A 22,186-nucleotide genomic window follows, 5' to 3' on the forward strand; every position below is an offset into this window, starting at 1 on the left:
TCTACTCAGCTCCTCCTATTCCTTCCTCGGCCATGGTTTTCTCTAGATTTCCTCTAGAACTTTTCATGAACTGACACTGTGGCTTGGGGTGTCCCTACCCATGGTGCGCATCCCCTTTGTCTTAGTCCATCTTCTGTTGCTGTAACAAAATGCCCCAGACAAGGTAAAGAACAGAGGCCTGCCTAGCTCCTGGTTCTGGAGGTTGGGAAGTCCAAGTGCACAACAGTGCAGCATCCTTTTGGCATCTGATGAGGGCCTCATGGTGCATCTAACCTGGCAGAGGACATCACATGGTGAGACGCACAAGTCTGTTCACTCAGGTCTCTTCCTCTCCTTGTAAAGCCACCACGGGACCCCACCTTCATGACATCGGCTAACCCTAAACATGTCCCAAAGGCCCCTGCTCCAAGTGCCAATAATGTGAATTTGGGAATTAAGTTTCCAACATGAGATCTGAGGGACGTGCCACACCACAGCACCCATGTACAGGAGCGCTGGGTGGGGTGGTTGGATCTTCCAGCCATAGAGTCCAGATGAGCACTCTGGGGCCATGGGGTTGGAAGCACTGGCTTCTGAATGGAGGGGTCAGCAACTGTCTCAAGATGACAGGGACTCTGGACAGAGCGAAAGCCCAAATCAAGGCTGCAAAGCAAGCAAATCCCAGGTCCCCAGTTTGAACCCAAAAGCCAGAGTCCTCAGTTAACAGCCCCATCCTCAGTCAGCTGTGTGCCCTTGGGCAAGTGGCTGCATCTCTGAACCTTAAGCCTCCCAGCAACAAAGCAGAAGCAGACAACACCCTCTCGGAGCAAGGAAGGTCTAAAGGGTGACTGAGAGGCTGGCCTTCACAGCACCTGTCACAGAAGCGCTCAGGTGGGATGTCCCTGTCCTCTTCCTGCCCTCTCTCTGTCCAGGGTGGCTGCGGTCAGATCACAGAGGCAGGGGCAATGCTGATGACCCCACAGCTAAGGGGACACATGGGCTCCGTGGTCAGGTGAAAACTCACTTGGCTTTCACTCTGCTGTCTCCAAGGAAAACGTCAGCACCTTCTGTAGATCTTGGAGCAGGACTTGCACTACGTGCACCTCTGGCCGTTGATTTCCTGAGTCTTTATTGTCGGCCTCACACCTCCTAAGCCTTTGCCATTGCGATGGCCACTGCTCAACAGCAAACACAACCCGGAGCCACAGCCTGCGAGTTCCACAGGCCACACTGTGGTGACATCACCTACACCTCTTCCGATCCCCATCACCAAGCCACTGGGGACGCGGGGACAACTGCGCTGCTATTTAAGGCGTCCGTCATTGCTGTCATTCAGTGTTACCTCAGAGAACAAGTTGGCCAGTGTGTTGCCAGTGACATCTGACATCACTAAATAAATGTGCTGTCTGATCAGCGAGGCTCAGACCTGCTCGTTACCGCACCGGAGCATCCCGGGCAAGCCTCCTCCCCGTGTCTGCTCGGCTTCCCCACCCTTCAGGGTGGGGGTTGGGTCTCAGAATCCACATCTCCATTTGGCCCTGGGATCTTCAGTCTCTGAAGCAGCAGAAAGCGGAGACCACTCATCAGGTGAGATGGAGCAGGGGCTGCCGGAGCCCTCAGAGGGCAGCGGGTCATCTGAAGGTGCAGCGGGAAGGAGGAGCAGGGTGGGTGAGGCGCGCGGGCTGAGCTGGCTGCTCATGGCTGGGCTCCTGACGCTGAAGGCCCCAGCAGTGGCAGATCCACCCACTCGGGCCTGGGCATGACCCAGGGCTGGGCCCTGCACCTCCTGGCTCCGCTCTGGTGGGCTCCCGCTCTGGTGGGCTCCCCCACCTGGACTTCTCTCGGCTGTAGCAGAGCAAGAGTGGGAACTGTCCGATCCCCAGGCCTCTGCCTGTCGTGTCGGCCATCATCCCAGTGGGCAGAGCAAGTCACAGGGCAGATCCAGAGTCGGTGGGGAGGTTCTGCAGCATGCCACAGCCACAGGGTGATCCAGAGAGGGGCGAAGGACCCGGGCAGCTAATGCCGTCACTTACCACAAAGATTGACAGAAGCCACAGTGGACATGGAGGGAGCCACGGGCCCGGTGAGTCCTGCTCACAGGGGGAGCACAACTTCCCAAGGGGGCTGAGAGGAGAGTTGGACCCAGAAGGGAAGCACTCACATTGTGTCCTGTGTGTCACCGAGGGCCCTCGTTCAACGTTCACTGATGACGGGACGACGTAATCCTCATCTTCTTCCATATTCAGAAAGTAGACCTGGCCCAGCACCTGGACCAAAGGATGCCCAGCTCTGGGACCACAGACCTTGAGGTCTGGGGCAGCAGTTCTGTCCCCACTGCCATCGCCCAACAAGCATTCAAGAGCACCCCAAGCCCTGCAGGACGTGTGCTGAGCGGTGGGACCAACCACAGTTCTCAGGTGTCCTAGTGCAGCCAGGGCCCAGGGAGGGACAGAAACCTGAACTGCCAATGTGACCCCGCAGGGCCAGGGAAGCAGGAGGCACAGAGGCCAGGGAGGGGCGAAGGCGGGCTTCCTGGAGGAGGGCATGCCCACCTTGGGTCCTGGGTCATTAGTGGGGTCCAGGGAGCATCTCGGGGGCCAGCACTCCATAAAGACCCTGTTCTCAAGGCCTGGCGGGGGCCACAGTGGATCAGAAACCCAGCCTCACTCTTCATTAACTGGTAACAGCAGCCACACCCACACAGCAGCTGGGCTTCCTCATTGACCCCGTCTCACATTCTGTACGCTGACCCGCAGGACCCTGTCCCTCCCAGGGTTAGCCAGTCCTAGAGCTGATCAGCTCGAGCAGGGGCAAGGGCTTCCAGGCCCTCCCTGCCGCCCACCTCCTCAGGGGCTCCTCACTATGCCACCTCACGCCTGCCCCAGCCACCTCAGAGCCAGACACCAGACCACCCTGCACAGCCTGCAGCCCTGCAGACCTGCTCCCCCTGCGTCCCCCATCCCTTCCCACAGAAACCACAATAAAGGCACCCTCTCCCACCTCCTGGCTGGCCCAGCGCTCCCCTCTGGCCCTGTGGTGTGGCCCTGGGAGCGGCCCCTGCTCCAGGCGCTGTGCTAAGTGGTCCTCTCAGGGCAGCGGCTGCCGACAGCCGGCCTCACGCACCTCGCGCCTCCACACTGTGCCTGGGGACACCCATTGGCGGCTCCCTTCATCGCTGGGCCCCTCATCCGCTGCTGAGTATCTGCTGTTAGGACAGCCCCCTAAGTGGCTCTGGCCCGCAGCAGCAACACCCCTCCTCCCTGTCAACACGTTTTCTGGGCTCTCCCCAGTGTGCCAGTGGGAGAGCCTCCAGGGATTTCAAAAAATGGGTCCGTGTTGCTTACGGTGACAAGAACAGGTATGGGGCAGCTGAGAAGGACAGGCCACCTGGAAAAACGTGGCGGAGGCATCCCTGCTGAGGCTGAGCAGCCAGCACCGGATGCCAACACCTCAGAAGGGGTTCCAGGAGTTGGGGCTAAGCACAGGGATGGTTTAGACGTGCTCTAGATGTCCTGGGGAGGGCTTCTGCTTAAACCTGGTGCAAGGGGAGGGTCTTGGAGACCTAAAGACCTGGTGCATGAGACTGAGGCCCCCAGTAATTAGCACCTGAACTTCCCAGAGTGGCCATAATAAAGTCCCAGGAACAGAGGCTTCAGCCACAGAAATGTGCTGTCTCACAGTTTTGGGGCCTGGGAGTCTGAGGTCCAGGTGTGGGCAGGGCTGCTGCAGGCCCCTCTCCTGGCTCCTGATGGCTTCGGGGCAGGCAGCAGACTGGCCCAATCGTCACACAGTGTCCATCCTCCTCGTGTGCATGTCTGAGTCCTGACTCCTGATTCCTATCAGGACATTGGTCCGATTGGATTAGAGCCCACTCTATTCCAGTACAACCTCATCCTCAGGAATGACACCTGCTGGCCACAGTTTCCAAGCAAGGTCACATTCTGAGGTTCTGGGGATTCAGGTTTCTATATATGAACTCAACCGTAGCACCCCCATCTTCTCCATGTGGGATTTTGACAAACGAGAAAACAAGAAAGTGGCAGACAGAGCCCAAGATGTCCCCTTCATTGCTGAGGACGGCTGGCTTTGCGTGAGAGCTGAAGGGGCCCCATGGGGGTCCCTCAGGGAAGTGGGGGCTGACAGCAGGAGCTGCAGAGGAGCCCCTAGTGAGCCAAGCTGAGCGAATTCATCCACCCCGGATAACCGCACCCCTCCTCCGGCAGGGAGGGCTGCGGTCTGCAGGCGTGTGTTCCCTGAAGTTCCTACGCTGAACCCTAGACCAAGGTGATGTTCAGGGAGTGCAAACCAGGGGGTGGCTGGCCACCAGACCTACTCAGCACAGAGATCCGTAATGTCATATCGAGTCACAGAAGTGAGAAAAGGTGACCGGGACAACCCCAATGCCCTCCCAAAAGCCTCGGGCAGGTGTTAGACTGGACGCCTGCTGCAGATCTCCCTGAAATCCCTTTGGTTTGACGTCCCGGGCAGCCTGCAGCAGACAGACGGGTTCTTGAGACCCTGCTCCTGGCCTCATGACCCACGCGCGAGAAGCCAAATCCGGCAGAATAGAAAGGAATCCAAGGGTCACCTCCTCCTGTGCGGGGCAAAGGCACGCCCTAAAGTCCATCTCCCTGCGGCCAAAGTCACGAAGCCGCGCGAAGCTCCTGCCCTGGAATTGGATTGTTTCTTCTTCCTCTTGCTGCTGTCCTGCAGTGCGTCAGCTGTGATGGGCACGCAGGAAGAGGAAGGACGATGGCCCTGGGTGCGCAGCAATGTGGTGCAACCCAGGCCAAAGGCCCTTGGCCGGTGATCCAGCCGCGAGGGCCCAGGGCATGGTTATTCTTAGCAGCGAGCGGGAGGAGCCAGCTGGGCCAGCAGCCGAGGTCCCCATCCCCGTGGTTGCTTGGGTTCGTGGCACCCCTCTGACCTTTGGCTCGGGCATAAGGTGGATCCCATAGGCCATCCGAGATGGGGGCAGATAATCACGCAAGACTTACTCCACACTCAAGTTTGGTGGGAGAATCCCGGGAAGGAGACTGTGCCTGCGGATCCCCTCCTTCCTTACCGCCTGCTCTGCCCCCACTACGGGCCCATCTCCGCACCCACTCCCAGGAATTTCCACACAGGTGCGGCACCCACCAGGCGACTCCAGAGGACAGAACTAAAAGCTATCGCTGCAACTAGACTCCACCTGCCGCGCAAAGCTGGCTGTCCACGCATCTCCTCCTGGACATGACACCTTAAGCCAACGCAGGAGCCGCGCAGGCTGCAGGGGTCTTCACCGCAGTGGGCATCTCATCCAGAGGAGGGGCGGAGGCCAAAGGCCGGGCCTGGCGGAGCAGCGCAGCTGTGGAGTGGCACATGGACAGGCCCACACTTCAGGAGAGCTCTGGGGCTTCTTCCTGTAGGGAAGGCATCAGAACCAACCTGCAAGTAACCTAAGCCATTGTCACCTGTGAAGCACTGAGGTGGTTTGTGCATCAGCAATTCTAGCCCCAAGGTGGGGCTGTAGGACTTTGATCCCCACCCTCCTCCTTTAGTTCCATGACATCTGCTGAACATCTGCAGGTCTCCCCGCCACACAGACAGTAGGTGCCCACCAATGCCACCAGAGGATGGCTGAAGGAATGAGCACAGAGCTTCCTGAGTCATGACTCACGTGGTGTTGCCTTCTTTCCAATTCCCAGGGGCACTGACCCTGACCCTGGCCTGCAGGGTTACAGGACCCCTGGGGAAGGTGGTTGAGTCTCGACGTCCGAGGTCAGGCTGAAACAGTGACGTTGCTGCACGGCAGAGGTGGCCAGCTGAGGTGTGCTGCAGTGGACTCCTGGGAGAGAGAGGCGTGGCATCCAGGAGGAAGGCGAGCGTTTGCCTTCTGGCTTTGGTGCTCACCCTGTTATTTGGTGGTTAGTCAGTCAATCAAGAAACACTCAGGGACTCTCCAGGCTGGGCTAATGCTGAGGCACTGTGGATGCAGAAGCAAATGAGATGGACAGAAGACAGACATGGAACAGTGGACACGAGGATGGGTGACGACTGAGGAGAGCAGGAATATCCAGAGGAGGGCCCTAACCTGGTCTGCAGCAGGCTGTGCGTCTCCTAGTTCATATGCAAGGTCCCAGTCCCCAAGGTGATGCGCTGGGCACTTGAGTTTGGAAGAGGTCATAGGTCACGCCCGTTATGGGATTGCTGTCCTTACAACATGGTGAAGGGACCTCACTCTCCACCATGGGGAACACAAAGCAAGGAACAACCACCTGGAAACCAGTGGCGAGTGCGTCTTGGTCTGTTCCTGCTGCTGTAACAAAAAATCTTAGGCCAGTCGTTCATGAGTAATAGCCGCTCGGTCTAGGGCCTTCTCATGTGGTCGCCCAAACTGACCGAGACACCGTCAGAGAAACCAGCCCCCATGGGAGCGAGGCTCCTGTTATGGATCAGGAGAGTTAAGGCCGACCCTCGTCTCTGCAGCAGAGCTCAGGGGTCGGGTTTTGGAGAGTGAGTGGGAGTCTCCCAGGTGGAGAAAGGAGGCACGTTCCGTGGTGTCCCAGGCTGGGCGGCCAGCGGCACTCCGGGCACTGGTGAGCTCACCAGGGGACGGGCTGCGTCTTCAGTAGTGACTGCCGATCCCTCAGCAGAACCATGCCAGCAGGTCTGGAGACGCCCGTCTCCTTCCTCTGAATGTTAGATATTTTCTGCTCATGAAAAGCAAACAACGGAGAACCCAGTTCCCACCTGCGCGTTTGGCAATCAATTTTCCACTCTCCCAAGAGCGGCTCGTGGGAAAGCTTTTCAAGGCTCGTTTTCACTTGCGCACGTCTTCACCACCACCAGAGGCGCGCACCGGGAGTGCCAGCCCATCAATTAGCAAGTCGGGGAGGCAGAAGCGGAATTCTGCTGTCTGTCACTGCTGTGCAGATTCCAGGGTGTGTGCCAGCAGGTCTGCCTCAGCAGCTCTGCGACAGAGCCCCCGGCGGAGGGCCGGCCGGGAAGAAACGAGTGAGGACCCTGGACCGGGCTCCGTGGGGTGAGGGTCCTGGGAAGCCCCTCTGGATCCCACGCCTGTCAGCTCCAGAATCGGGTCACTCGTCTCTGGATCTTGAGGGATCAAGGGTAGCCACGCCACCTCCGTGGAGTCTTCAGGGCCACACGAGGGCTGCCCTGGTACCCGCTGTGTGCCTGAGAAGCAGCCGTCTAAGCGAGAGAGGGTTTGCAGGTGCCGCTCCCTGCGAGTCCCTGTCCCTGCCTCGCCCTCGCCCGGTCCTCCACTCCTGGCCCCGAAGTCTGCTCCAGACACCTGGATCAGGCAGAGCCCTCTCCCGCGCTCTGGAAACCCGACCCACCGCGGCAAGGAGCCCGCAGTGCGCGCCTGCGCCCTCTTGGTCATTTACCTGGTGTCTTGGTTCTCTAGATCAGTCTCAGCTTCTAATCCACACTTCCTTTTTCCTGACCCTCAGTATACTTTCTTTCTTTCTTTTTTTTTTTTTGTTTTTTGGTACCAGGGATTGAACTCAGGGACACTCAATCACTGAGCCACATCCCCAACCCTACTTTGTATTTTATTTAGCGACAGGGTCTCACTGAATTGCTCGGCACCTCACCGTTGCTGAGGCTGGCTGTGGACTTGCAATCCTCCTGCCTCAGCCTCCTGAGCCGCTGGGATTACAGGCGTGCACTGCCACACCTGGCTCCCATATACATATTAATAAGCAACATGCATGTCGCCGCTGCCTGGGCTCTTGTGAACTGAGTTGATTTCTGCTCCTACAGGGCATGTTCACATCACGGACTTCAACATAGCGACGGTGGTGAAAGGAGCAGAGAAGGCCTCGTCCATGGCTGGCACCAAGCCCTACATGGGTGAGCGCTCCCGCCCTCAGCCTTTTCTGCACCTCGGCCACTCCACCCCTCCTCCCTCCCACACCAGACTCCAGCTCCCCAGTGTGTTCCCAGCCCTCTCCAGCTCTGGGCCTTTCCCGGCTGTCTCCCCTGCAAGACCACCTCCCTCTGGATTTTCTAGAGTTTCTATCCAGCCAGAAAGCCTCAGCTCTGGCCTGCACAGGTGGGAACAAAACAATATTTTTTTCCTTTGCATTAAAATTCAGTAGTACTGCAGAATATAACTTGCGTTACATTCTGGGTCTATCTGCCTAGGTACACAGTGCTCTTAATGTGTAATTTCAAACTGCTTTTCCTTGGGCACTTTTTATGCAAGGGTTGTTTTCGATATGCCTTCTGGTCTCCTGCTTTAGTACTCTTTGCTAAGGGTGCCTATTATCTGAACATTGTATCTTCTTTGCCAATCTTTAATATCTGTCACTTTCTCTCAAATCTTTTTTACCTTTTTCTGTATTTCTTTTAAAATGTCCTTATTGTTATCATTCTCTTAAGGCATTATTTGTTGTGTTTACCTGTGTGCTTCTGATGAAGTTTTTATTTCTGAAATAATTTTTCCTTTGTTTCTATTGTTTCCTGAGTTCTCTTGACTGATTTCTGAGGTGTTTTTTTTTTCTAATTTGTGTTGTACTTTCATGTCTTGCTTAATTTTCTTTAAAGTCTTCAGTAGTTGTTAATTCTGAAAGTCTATATTAGCGACCAATTCCTGCATAACAAGCCGTGTCAACACTTAGAGGCTTAGAACAATAACAGTTGTCATTTCTCACCGTTCTGTTGGCTGGTAGGTGCTCTGTTTGCATTTTGGCCAGGCTTAGTCTGGCACATGTGCCAGCTGGGGTTCCACTGGGGATCAGTGAAGGTGGAGGGGTCTCACTGTCTGTGGTCTCCCATCCTCAAGGGCTCCAGTGAGCCTCCTCTCACCACGGCAGCAGTTTCAAGATGGCGCACATAATCCCCACATGGTAGGCAAAACAACTTGTGTCACATTTTTTGAACTTCAGTTGGTCAAAGCAAGTCACCTGTGCTACCATGTGGACGGGACCTTGCGGGGCAAGGGTACCGGAAGCCTGGGTTCATTGTGGGTCCTTGGTGAGACAATCCACCACCATTTCGCACAGCTCTTTTGAAGCAGTAGGCGCGGTTTTGATGGACTTCACTGGCACTTCTTTCTGGTGCACTTGCATGGCGAGTGCGTTATTCTGTTCTTCACTTTCCTTCCACCTACAATAACTTTGTGTGGCGTTTGATACTTTCCTGTTGCTCATTCCTAAGTGAAACTTTTTTTGTGGACTTTTAGATGATGACGTGGCTCAGGAGAACTTTCCTGAACGAATGGGCCGTGAAGTGGCACAAACTAATGAGCTGCTGTCTGAGGTCTCTGAATGTTCCCCGCCCCCACTTCCCTCTGTCTGTAGGGTCCCAGCCTGCTCCCCCTCTGTTCCTCCTAGCACCACAGAGTCCCCAGGGAACCCCTGCTGGCTGCCTGGGGGTTCTTTGTTCTCTGGTCCACTGGCTGCTTCTCTGTGTTTCTTGTTGACAGAAATCACTCCCATGGGGCCCTTGGCACTGCAGGTGTGTTGTATTTCGGGGTTTGTGGAGACAACCCGGTTTTGAAGCAAATACATCCACGGGGTTTTGATAGAGCTGTTTGCTTTGTTTGTGTGCAGATTTGTTGATTCCAATCTGTGCTCTTATCTCAGAATCTATGCTCTTGTCATTCATCTTATTAAACAAATGAAGTCTGTGCAAACAGCAAAGCCACAGGCAGCTTGTCTTGGGTGGTAACTGTCAGGAGCTGAGCTGAGTGCTTCCAGCCAAGAACTTCCTTTGATCTTCACACCACCAGGCAGGCACAATTATCCATTCCTATTTAGGTGAGGAAGCCGGGGCTCAGAGAGGCTGCCTGACTTTCCCAAGAGGACATCACTGGTGGGAGTAAGACTCAGGTCAGTGACCCCCCAAACCCCGCAGTGCAGTGCTCCCAGGCTGGCCTTGCAGGGCAGGGGCTCCTCTAGCAGAAGCTCCAGAGGACATAGGTGTTCACGCGGGGTTCATGTGAACGCACCCCTGGAATGAGGTCACCACCCCAGTAAGGCTTCCCTGGGGATGGCCTTTCTGAAATGCCCTTCTAGAAGAAACGGAGTGGGGCACTGCCTTCATAGTCAGGAGAAATCAGACGGGCAGGACTTGGGAGTGGAAGGGGAGCGGGGCTGAGGCCAGTGTTTGTTCTGCCGCCCAGGTTCTGGGTTGTCAGTCAGGGGTCACAGTGGCATCTCCTGTGGAGGGGTCACGGCAGCAGGTGGGGGGGGGCGGGAGTGAGGGCTCTGCATGTGAGGTGGCCGTGGGACCTCACGTTAGTAATCAGATGTCCTCCAGGAGCCAGGAGCCAGGAGGGCTGCAGCTGGGGGTGGTGGGTTACCAGGACCGAGACCGGCAAAGCCGAGGAAGGGGCTCAATCCTGGTAGGGATGCGGGAGAGCAGATCACCAAGCTGAGGCCTTAGGAGCTCTGCCAGAGGGTCAGGTAGGTGGAGAGGGGAGATTGGAGGCAGGAGCCTCCCCTGTAATCCTGTAACTTAGTTTTGACTGCTTCTAGGCTGTTTCCCAAAAGCAAATTGATCCCAAGGAATGTAACTCCTGGACCACTGCCGAGGTTCGGGCCGTTTCCTACCACTCCAGCCTGTCCACCTGCTCAGCAGATTTCCCCAGTGTGCCCTGGGAGAGCCGTGCGGGCCTTCCTTCCCCTCAAACCTGGCCTCCCCTGAAGTGTGACACAGCAGTGCCAGACCATTCTTCCAGGAAAGCAGAGTAGGGTGGAGCAGCTGGCTGCCCACAGTGGCCCCAGCTGCTAAAGGAAGAAGAACACCCACATGGATCATGTGCCTAATTCATACCTGTTGCTACATTTCATCCTTGGACGATCCCTGAGAAGTTTCTCCATCCCTCTCATTTGGCGTATAAGGAACCTGAGGTCCAGAGAGGCTAACTGGCCCTCCTGAGGTCACACAAGGTGGTAAGTGAAGGAGCCAGAATTTGAAGCCACATCTATTTGGATCTGAAGCCTTTGCTTTGGCCACGATAAAGGGTTTGACACTGAGCTCCTATATTGTAAAGCTGTAGTGTCAGACGCAAAATAAGATTATCGTCCCAGCTAAACATGAGACTCGGGGCTTCTAGTGTCCTAATTAGAGGAGCCTCGGGCCTGAATTAATGAATGAATGCACAGGAGAGATCTTCCCGGGCTGTGGAGCATGCCCGCTTTTCCAGATGGCTGTATTTTCCGAGGCTGCAGGGTAATAGCACCGGGCAGCTGTGTTTGGTGGGCAGATGAGGGAAATGGAGAGCTCTCTCAATAAAGCAAATCCTGCAGCTCCCAGGCCGTAAACTCCTAATGCCAAGTGGCGGGCTTGTTGATTTCACTCACTTGAGCTCTTCGGTTCAAAGACCCAATAACGAGTTCCCGGAATGTTCCAAACACGGATTCAGGGAACGGCTGATGAATTAGCTCCCAAAAGGTTGCTCACAAAGGATGATCCCAGAAGACACATTTGCATAGAACTGAATTTTCATTAATTAAAGGAGCACATGGGATTTGGAAAGGGGAAAAAAATCTCTCAGCAATGTGTCAGATTAGAAGTCAGAAATGTTCCAACCACCACTCAGGTCTTCGGAGTTTATTCCTCCAAGGTGAAACGCAGAGCTGAGCGCTCTCAGCAAACATTTACAGAGCATTCGGGGTGTGGGATCAGCCACAGGCGCTGGGGCTACAGAGGCAAAGAACGGCGCCTGGTCCTCAGATCCCAGCACCCCTGGAGCAGAAGCGTGTGCAGAGGCAATGCCAGGACAGGCACAGCCGGACTCTGGAGAGGGGCCTCACAGTGACGGTGACAAAGCGTTAGGGCCAGGCTTGCCAGGGAGGGCTCAAGGGAAGTGTGGTCTTCAGCAAGGAGAAATTGGATGTCTTTCACTAGTGGCCAGTGCTGGACTCTCGAATCTCATTACCCAATGCAAAATGCCCAGCAGAGTGCGTGCCCAAGAAACAGCCAGCCAGAGCCTGGGACCTCAGTTTCCTCATCTGGAAAGTGGGTTCATGATGGGTGCAGTGTGCCCCACTGGGGTGTGTGGGGGACGTCATGGCAGCATTTCAGAAGGCATAAACACAACACCTGACAAGTGGAGATATTCAAGCTGGCAGCTGGTACCGTTGTCATTACTGGAGTTTTACTTAGAGGGTTGCTTACTGGGCATGTGCTGAGCACTGAGAGCCAGGGCCACGCCCAACATTCCCCTGCATGATGGTGCTCGCAGTCACTTGGGGAAACAGACCTCTGAGAGTCCTCACTCACCACTGGTGGGCATGGCCAGGGTTGGTGGGTACATGGGGGAAGATGGGGCTCGCCACACCTCGGCTCCTTTCCCCAGGGCAGCCACTGTGACCCCACTAGCACACCACAATGGGGTCACCCTCAACACTCCTACTGTCCCCATAGAGACCATGGAGTGGAGGACAGTGGAGGTAGTTGCTCCTGTACCAGAGGCAGCAGCAGCAGCCAGCCCCAGCCCTAGCAGGGAGGCCTGTGCCCACCTCCTGCCTGAGAGTCTGCCACGCAGCCTCCACTCGTTCCTTCCTTCAAGGAGCCCCTGTGTGCCAAGCAGTGTCCTGGGGGCTGAAAACAGGCCTGTGAACAAAGCAGGCAGCCCCGCACCCTCCCTGGCCTGGCTATTGTTGGGAACCAGCACGGGCTGCTCAGTTTGTAGTTGGAGGTGCTCATTCGTGAGGGGTAGTCATTATGTGTCAGATGCAGTCTTTGGATGTCGCTGAGATGGACACAGCTGTACACACCCCACACAAAGATACACGAAGATTCCTCCCCGCCCAGGATTCCCCGTCCCTGGCCTTAGCAACAGCGGCTGGTTGGTGTTCAACCCCATGGCTTGGCCTGTTCCAGAAGGCTGTGTGGTTGGTGCTGTGTGGGCGTGGCCTTTTCCCAGACTTTCTTGTGAGAAGGGCACGTGTGGGATCGTGTCAGGTGTGTCCACAGCTGGTCCCTTTCTGTCTTGAGTTGATCCGCACTGCACATTTGTCCACTCCTCAGTTGAAGGGCATTTGAGTTGGGACCAACTTTGCATAGCGATGGATAAAGCTACGATGAACGTTTGCATGCAGGATTTTATACAAACTCAAGTTTCCCCTTCTCTGGAGTGACCGCCTACTGCTGGGATTGGGGTTGCAGTGGAAAGTGTCTGCTTAATTTTCCAAGAAGCCGCCTGGCCTTTCCCGAGCAGCGGGACCAGTTCCACCCACCGCCATGGGCGGGCGAGCCAGCTGCCCGCATCCCCACTGGTGCTGGGCACTCTCCTGCCATCAGCCATTCTGAGAGGCAGAGTGTGTTTCTCATTTGCGGTTCTCTCCTGAGTAACAGGGTTAAGCCTCTTTCCATTTGCCTATTTGCTCTCCATATGTCGTTGCTGTGATGTATCTGTTCAGACCACTGGCCCAGAAATTTACTGCGTTTTTGTTGTCCTTCTTAGGTGTTGAGAGTTCTCTATATAGTCTGCATATAGCTCCTCTTTCAGAGGTATTTTGACGTGTTTCCTCTAGTCAGTGGCTTGACTTTCTACTGTCCTCAAAAATCTGCTAAAAAGCAGAAGTTCTACATGTTGATGAGAGCCAGTTTTGCACTTTGCATTTACTGTCACAGCTGAATGTATTTTCCTCTCACGAGGTCACAGGTTTTCTCTTTTGCTTTCTCATGGGAGTTTTACATGTTGGGGTATTTTGTTGAGGGCCAGAGCCCACCTTCAGCTGACTTGCTGGCCCGGTGTGAGGCGTGGGCCACGCGTCGGGCACTTGCATGTGGCTGTCCAGTTGCTCCAGCACCACTTTTGAAAACTGCCCCTTCTCTATCCGGCTGCCTCCGCAGCTTCGTCGAAGCTCAGTTGACCATACACACGCCTGCCCTGGATTCTGCTCAGCTGCATGTCCACACTGGGCTGATAGCACTTAGCTTCGTCATGGTGCTTGACGTTGGGGACAATCCTTCAGCTCTGCTCTTCCTGCAGAGCTTTCGTGGCTATACTGTGTCCTTCACCTCCCAGGTGAATTTTAGCATCAGCTTGTTGTTCTACAAGAGAAGAATCCTCCTGGGTTTTTGTTTACATTACAGTGACTCTGTGTCTTCATAGGAAGATGCTCTTCTACCTGTGAACACAGAATGTCTTTCCACCTGTTAAGTCCTCCTAAGTTCTTTGGTGCATGTGTTTTAGTTTTTGCATCAGATTTGACACGCATTTTGTTATACCTAAGTATTTCATGGGTTTTAGGTGCTATTCCAAGTACCACTCTTTAAAATGATCAGTTCTCCATCATTAATTACTAATTTATAGTTACATAATTTTTGTGTGTAACCTTATATCTTACAATTTTGCTAAATTTGTTTGTTGGTTCTAGCAGCTTTGTAAAAATAAATTATTTGGGATTACTACCTGTAGGACCCTGTTGCAACCAGAGTTTTCTTTCTCCTTCCAGGGTGGGTGCTGCGGAGGAAATGTAGCACCCTGCTTGCCCTGGCTGAAGCGTTGCAAAGCCCTAGCCTGCTGTGGCTGCAAGTCATCTAGGGTTCTGCCTGCCAGTCACTGTCAGTGGTGAGGTGTTCCTGCTTGCTCTGTCAGGTTGAGAAATTCCATCTATTTTCAGTTTGTAGTTTTCATCATAAGTGCGTTTTGAATCTTGTCAATTAGCTTCTCTGAATCTATTGAGATAATCAAACATCTATAGTCTGTTGAAACACACTGGTTGATTTTGAAATGCTGAAGCAGCCTCAACCTTCCTGGAATAGATCCGCCCGTCATGATGGCTGACTCCTTTTCTTCAGTGCGGGGCCCAGCTTGCTGGTGTCTGGCTCACAATATGTACATCTGGGTTCATGAGGAATGCTTGACCTTTTAGTTTCTCATAATAACCTGTGTGGTTTAGCTTCAGAGTTTTGCTGGCAATGTAGCCTAAGTTGGGAAATGTTCCCTTCCCTTCTTTTTTCTGAAACAAAGACGTGTGTAGAGTGTTCTAGCTGTGTGTATTTGGTAGAAGAGTCCAGTGAATATATTTTATGGTGTTTTCTTTGCAGGAAAGCCTTTAAGGATGAATTCAATTTCTAGTGATAAGTCAATCAAGACTCAATAGTTTATGTCTTGCAAAGAATTTGCCTTTTTTGGGAGGGATTAAACCCAGAAGTTCTTAACCACTAAGCCATATCCCCAGCCCTTTTTATATTTTTATTTAGAGATAGGATCTCACACTAAGTTGTTTAGGGCCTTACTAAGTTGCTGAGTTTGGCTTGAACTTGCAATCCTCCTGCCTCAGCCTCCCCAGCTGCTGGGATTACAGGTGTGCACCTCTGTGCTCGATGAATTTGCCTATTCATTTAACTTTTCAAACAACTTTTCATATGCCTATTTATAACACCCAATTTTATCCTTTCAAGGGATGTAGAGTGTGCAGCAATGTCCCTTTGCCATTCCCAAGTTAGTAATTTGTGCTTTCTCTCTGCGTTTCCTTGTCCTTTTCGTTAGAGGTTTAGCAAATTTATTGATCTTTTTAAATAAATGGTTTTATCTTTATTGCTTTTCTCTATTTTATTTTCTATTTATTGTTCTTTTCTCTTATTTAATTACTTGCTAACTTCCGCTTACTTTGGACTTAATTTTTTCTCTCTACTCTAGTTTCTTAAGGTAGAACTTTAGATAATTGATTTGGGACTTTTCTTTTCCAACATAAGCATGTAGTGCTTTAGGTCCAGCAGTAGCTGCCTCCCCAGATGTTGGTATTTTATGTGTTTGTTTTCATTCCGTTGCAGATATTTCCAACAAGATTTGGGCATTTCCTAGGTACCCTCCTGTCACTGACGTCCAGTGAAATTCTGCAGTAGTAGGGGAAGGCCTGACATGATCTCTGTCCCTTTTCTTTCTGACTGATGTCCTTTATCTCACAACACCCTTCCTGGGGAACAGTCTCTCACACGTGCACCAAATGTGCGTGTTCCGATGTGGTCCCGTGTTTTTTCAGTGTGGAATGTAGGTGTTCCACAGTGCAGCACGGGTCTTCTGTGTCCTTGTGGGCGTTCTGTCCACTTCTTCTATCAGTTCCTAAGGTAACAGGGTGGGAATTCCCAGCTCGAGCCCTGGGTTTTCTGTTTTCCTTGCACTACGGTTTTGTCTCACAGGTTCCGTTACTCTGAGTAGGGTGAGTTGTAGGAATGCAGGATTGTTACATTCTGTGGAGTGGACTGCCCCGTCCATCATCATGTGATATCTTTCTTGTTCCTTGTTCTGAAGTCTACTTTGTCTGACCCAGTTGTCCCTCAGTGTCTGCAAAGGTTCCTGTGTACTTTAAATCATGTCTAGATTACTGCATGTAATAAATACAATATAAAGGCTATGAAAAAGATGGTATGCTGTATTTGTCTAAGGAATGATAACAAGAAATAAAGTCTGTACTCGTTCAGTACAGACTTTTTTTCTGAGTGTTCTTAATTTGTGGTTAGTTGAATCTATATTTGAAACCTGCAGATGCAGAGGGATGACTATATTAATGTGCCATTTCAGCCTTCTCTTGATCAGTGTTTGTACGATGTATTTAGTAGTGTTCTGGTAAGTGCTTAACTAATGTCCTCTGGTGAGGAAGAAAAAAAGGTCCTGATTTGTAGATTTTGCTGTTATCGTAAGTATTCTCGCCATGGCTGACTTCAGGGTATAAGCATGACATCATCGAAAACAGATGCTAAAAGTCTGCTCCTGTGAGTCAGCATAAGCCTCCTCCAACACACTCCCAGCAATCTCTCTCTCTGTCCTTGTTTTTGACCTGTGTCTGTATCTTTACATTTAAAGCGTACTTCATATTGATGCTATTTTTTTTTATCTAGTCTAATAATCTTCCCTTGCCATTGGTATTTTGGCCATTGATATTTAGGCCATTTACATTTAACATAATCATTGGTATGGCTGGATTTAAGTATATCATCTGGCTCTTTCTTCTATTCATGCCCTTTTATCTCTGTTCCTTCTTTTCTACCTTATTTTGGATTAGTTGATCGTTATGTATGATTCCTTCTCTATTAGCTTAGTATTTATGCCTCTTTTTAAAATCAACAGGTTTAGAGGTTGTGTGTTTATAATGTGCATTGTCAATTAACTACAATCTCTGCATAAGTATGAATAATGTAAGAATCTCTGAAAAACATACTCTCAAATCCTTTCATCATCTTTTGCTCTATTTACTATGAATTCATAATTCACTGATTTAAGTTTTGCTTCATGTAGTCAGTTTATATTTTGTGGTGGTTAAAAAAAATATAAAATCAGTTTTACATTTACCTCTTTTGTTTATTTGCAGTTCTCTTTTTCTGTGTGTCACTTCAGTTTTCCTCTGATAGCACATCATATTCTTTCTACCTAAAGGACTTCCCATAAACATTCTTATAATGCAAGTCTACAGGGAATGAATTCTTTCATTTTAAAAAACTTTGTTTCTTGAGAAATTCCTTATTTCCATCTTAACTGGATACATTTTCTAAGTGAACAGCTTTTCGCTCTCTCAGGTCTTCTTTATGTCACTCCATTGCTTCTGACTTACAATGTTTCTGATAAGAAATCTGCCATGATTCTTACCTCTGTTCCCCTACAGGTAATATGCCTTTTTTTCTTGAGCTGTGTCCAAGATTTTTTCTTTATCTTTGGTTTTAGATATGATGTATTTGGATGTATCAGGTTTTGTTTTTTATTTTCAATGGTTTTCTGGTTGATGTTCTCTGAGCTTCTTGGACATGTAGTTTGATGACTCATTTTTGAAAAACTCTTCATCATTGTCTCTGAGAATATTTTTTTCTGATGCATTCGCTATCTCTCTATTCTGTTTCTAGGATCCCAATTCTATGTGTATGAGACCTTTGGTAATTTCCTCCATAGCCTTTGGATACTCTGTCCCTATCACCACCACCACCACCACCATTTTTTTTCTCTTAGAGTTTCATTTTAAGTAACTTGTTTTGACCTGCCTTCAGGTCTGGAATAAGCCTTTTGGAACCAATTTTCATGTCTGCCACTATGTTTTGGTAAGAGTTTGTGTTTAGCATTTTTGTGTGATTATTTTTATAGTTTCCATTTTTTGTTGTAATCCCTGTTGGTTAATGCATGCTCTCCATTTCTCCACTAGGGACAGTGAAGCATTTTAAATTCCTTATCTATTAGTCTCCACACCTAGTTCATGTCTGAATGTGGTTTTGTTGAATTCCTTGTCTCTTATAGTGGGTTTTTGTTTCTTGCTTTGTCATATGTCTTCCATATTTTGGTTTAAATCTGGACATGGTACATAGGACCATGCCTATGCCTAGAAATAATTATTATTCCTCGACTACTCTGCCTTTGGATTGGTGTGGGCAAGGGTTGAGTCAATCTGATCAGGAGTTGAGCTTGATATGGGTTTTGGTTTTGCTGTGGTTCTCCTCGATGCCTCGTCTCTAGAGTTGGATGTGTATTTTTCTCAGTGTTTCTGTTCCACCTTCAGCTCGAGGGTTTGTCTGTGGGCCTCTGCCTCTCCACACTTCTTGCCCTGGCAGTGGGCTCCTGCCTCTTGGCACCTGACACTTGCCAATCTGGGTTGGTTGGGGGCCGTATATGATCATTGTTGTTTTGGTCCAGCCTCAGTCAGGTAGGCTCCATGTCTGTTGGTCTTGGGGCTCTTGGAGGTGTTTCTCACTGACCTTATCCCTTCCCCAGTATAGGAAATCACTAACTAAATTCAAGATGATTTTCTTGCTCTTTCCCGTAACATGGTTTTATTTTTTTTTGTTCAATCCTCTACCCTCATGAGTATTTACCTGTGTCTTATGAAGAATTTGCTGCCTTCTCCCATGAACCTAAGACGTTTTTCCATCAGGGTATGGGGAGATGGGCCAAGGTCACCTTACTTTCCTAACGCAGCAGTAACTCTTTTCCCTAAATCCTGCACCATCACAGCAAGCTTCTACAGTCTCCTCTTCTACAGGCCCGGTCATTTTCCTGACTACCCTGTGAGGTCCAAGAGAAGAACTTGTGAGAGGATGCAGATTCCCTTGGGATTTGGAAAAACAGTGGTTTAATTCTCTCACTTAAACCAAAACACAAACTTTAGCCTTTTATCAAGCATTTCAGCAGAAGTCTTCTTACCCTTTCCTATGGCAGCCCTGTCTTCTTTCCACAACACTTCCAGGGCAATGCATCCCTATCTCTGCTGGGAGACATCTGACCTTCTTTAGACTTCAAGCTAGTGGGTTCCGGAAAAGTTAAGATCATGTGCATTTTCTAGCTTCTTCCCATTGTTAAGTTAAGTGTGACACTCCAGTTCCTACCTTGTAAACAGAGCAGAATTGTTTAAAATCTTTTTAATAATTATCAGGGAAAAGAGAGATGGTGACAGGGTAGATGCAGTAGACTAGAGAGACCCAACATAATTTTGCTAAGAAAGTAACTTTCCAGCTGTGTCTAAAAGATGAGTCATGATTGTTCAAAAGAGATATAAAGGCTTTGCATGGAGATGGAACTGCTTTGCCAAGCCCTGAAGCAAAAACATGACCAATGAGGCTGAAATACTCTCTTGACCTGAGCAGAGTAAGCGAGGAAGGCATGCTTACATGGGCAGGGCTAGGCCGCACAGTGCTGAAGGCCATGTTGGAGCTTTCGGTTTCTGCAGCAAGTACAGTAGGAAATTTTTAGAAAGCATTAATTGTCTTGGATAAACAGAGAATCTAGAATCCTTTAAGAGAGTGAGTGGTACTACAGGTTGAGCATAATTAACACAAAAGTATGAAATTCAAAATACTCCAAAATCCTAAAGGTCTTCAACATTGATTTATTCCATAAGGGGAAAAGTTTATTCCTGAACTCATGTGACTGATCACCGTGAAAGCACAAGCAGGCTAAAAATATTATATAAAATTACCTTCCGGCTGTAGCATAAGGTACATATGAAACAGAGGCATTTTGTGTTTGGAAATGGGTCCCATTCCCAAGATAGCTCATTATGTATGTGAAAATACTCTAAAATCTGAAAAGATAAGAAATTCAAGATTTCTGTCCCAATCATTTTGGATAAGGACTATTCAACCTGTGTGAAGTGAGTTTTTCTATCGGCAGGAGATGGTTTCTAGACGTTCATCACTAGTGTTACATGTTAACTATGTAAACTGCACTGATTCTGACCCCATGTTTCCAGGTAGACTGTCATTCTCTATGGAAACAGTTTTTCCATCAACTAGTTGATTCTGACACATTGAACATTCTGGTGTTTGTTCGTGTATTATTTCTGCATCTAATGCGTACCTGTTTGCCCATTAGTCAACTGACCTTCCCTCTTCCTCTTCCCCTGCCAGTTGTGACCTATTGACCTAATGGTCAATAGCTGAACAGTTTCTTATGCTTTAATGAAACCCTTTTTTTTCTGTTGCTTTTAATTCTAGTAACATCCCCATGAAGAGGAAAAAAAAAAATCAGACTGATGTGGGGTTTCATTTTTATCTCAAATTACTATGCAAGCATTGATACCCAAGTTCATCTGGTTAGCTATGAGCAGAGCAAATTAAATTACCCCAAGGAACCCAGGGAGAGACCAGGCCTGCTGCTTACCTCTGTTTTCCACAGATTCTTGGCACATTTTAATTCAAAGAATTATGATGGAGCTATTGCCTCCTTTGGGGAACATGTCCAGCTGGTGCCTCCCTGGAGCTGGGTCTTCACTGGCACATGCATTGTATTGCCTATTCAATATTAAAAACTAGATCACATCTGTCGGGAACTTGCTTCGTACCAGACCCAGAACTGAAGTCGTTGCATGTTATCTCATTACGGGGCAGGGACCATTGTTATGCTGTGTTACTGTGAGGCTCACCCTGGTGTGAAGAGCTTGCACAGTGACAGCCAGCCAGCAAAGGCAGACTACAGGATTCCAAGCCAGGACTCTGTGATGTCAACTTCTTTGCCACTGTGATGCTGTGAGCATCGAGTTCTAGAATAGCTTCATAATGGTCCCTAAGGATCTGGTGCTGACTTAGTCTTATCCCTGCCCTGGGAGAGCTCACAGTCCAGCAAGGAAAGTGGGCGTGACTATCATTTACTAAAATGCAGTCAGGGTAGTGCTGCCCGGAGGAGCGGCCCAGGGCTGGAGAGAATCTGGAGCAGAGATACATGTACTGGACCAGGAAGGGGAAAGTGGGAGGAGGGGGTGACAAGGGACTCGATGAACATTCCCCAGGGGGCGTGAATTTGGTCTGAGTCTTGAAGTATAAATAGGGGTTCATGAGTATGAAGAGCAGAGTAAAGATGGTCAGGCAAGTAAGTCATAGAAGGTAAAAATAAAGTATGTACAATTCTTCAAAATTGGCGCCATGGGTGGGTTGAGAACAGTGGCCACACAGGAGGCTGTGGCGGGGTGGAAACTGTTTTCAAGAAGTTTTCATGCTAGGGATTTTGACCTTTATTGTACAGTCAGTTGTAAAACTTGAAATGATTTAGAGCAAGTGTTTTGAACATGTCAATAATACAGCAATCATTATTGGATAACATTTTTGAGTAGTTACTATGTGCTCAGTAAACAATAGACATAACTCCATTTTCTTTGCACGAAAACTTTATGTAGCAGATATCGTCATTCCTTTTTACAGATGAGGAAACTTAGCTACAAATAAGAGGTTGAGCAGCCTACCTGAGGCCATTGTGCCAGGGAGGCTGGGAGCCGAATCTGAGGGGTGAAACCTCAGCACCTGGAGCTCTCTGTTCCTGGTTCTGTTGACCTGGAAAGGTCTCTCAGGGCAGGTGGCGGTGGGCTAAGGGCCCAGAACTGGAGCAGGAAGGTGGGTGAGGCAGCTGCTTGAGTCCAGGCAGAGATGAAGAAGGGCCAGGGTAGAGGATAGAGAGGAGGTTAGAAGTTTCCAGAAGGGAAAAATGATGAGGCTGGGGAGGAGTCAAATGCTCAGGCAGAGAGGCCAGCAAGGGTCTCTGACTGTGCAATGAGCAGACCATCAGCTGAGACAGAAGCCAGGAAGGGGCAGCTGAGGGGAGGGTTGGCCTGGGCAGGTTGATGTTGTGCCAAGGGCCCTGTAGGTGGAGGTGCCAGCTGCGCAGTCTGGCTGTCCTCGGGCCAGGAGCTCAAGCTGGCCATGTGCTCTTGCCGTGGAAGTCTCAGTAGGAAGGAGAGCTGGGTTCTAGTCCTTGCTGGGCTCGACATTTCGCCCCTGCAGGAGTCTCAGCCTCCCTGGGCAGAACCTTTAGGGCCCAAAGGGGAATTCCCTT

The 22,186-nt window shown here is 50.3% G+C and overlaps 1 protein-coding gene across 5 annotated transcripts in view; it reads left to right on the forward strand.

The window, feature by feature from the left end:
• The window catches only part of STK32B (serine/threonine kinase 32B), a 293,670-nt gene that overhangs the window by 235,819 nt on the left and 35,665 nt on the right, over positions 1 to 22,186 (forward strand). For all 5 annotated transcript variants that reach the window (XM_079154359.1, XM_079154357.1, XM_079154360.1 and 2 more), the window contains exon 6: positions 7,747 to 7,836. In XM_079154359.1, coding sequence (XP_079010485.1) covers positions 7,747 to 7,836 — 90 coding nt within the window. The remainder of the gene's footprint in view (positions 1 to 7,746; positions 7,837 to 22,186) is intronic.

This window comes from Sciurus vulgaris, assembly GCF_902686455.1.
Source record: "Sciurus vulgaris genome assembly, chromosome: 9".
NCBI lineage: Eukaryota > Metazoa > Chordata > Mammalia > Rodentia > Sciuridae > Sciurus > Sciurus vulgaris.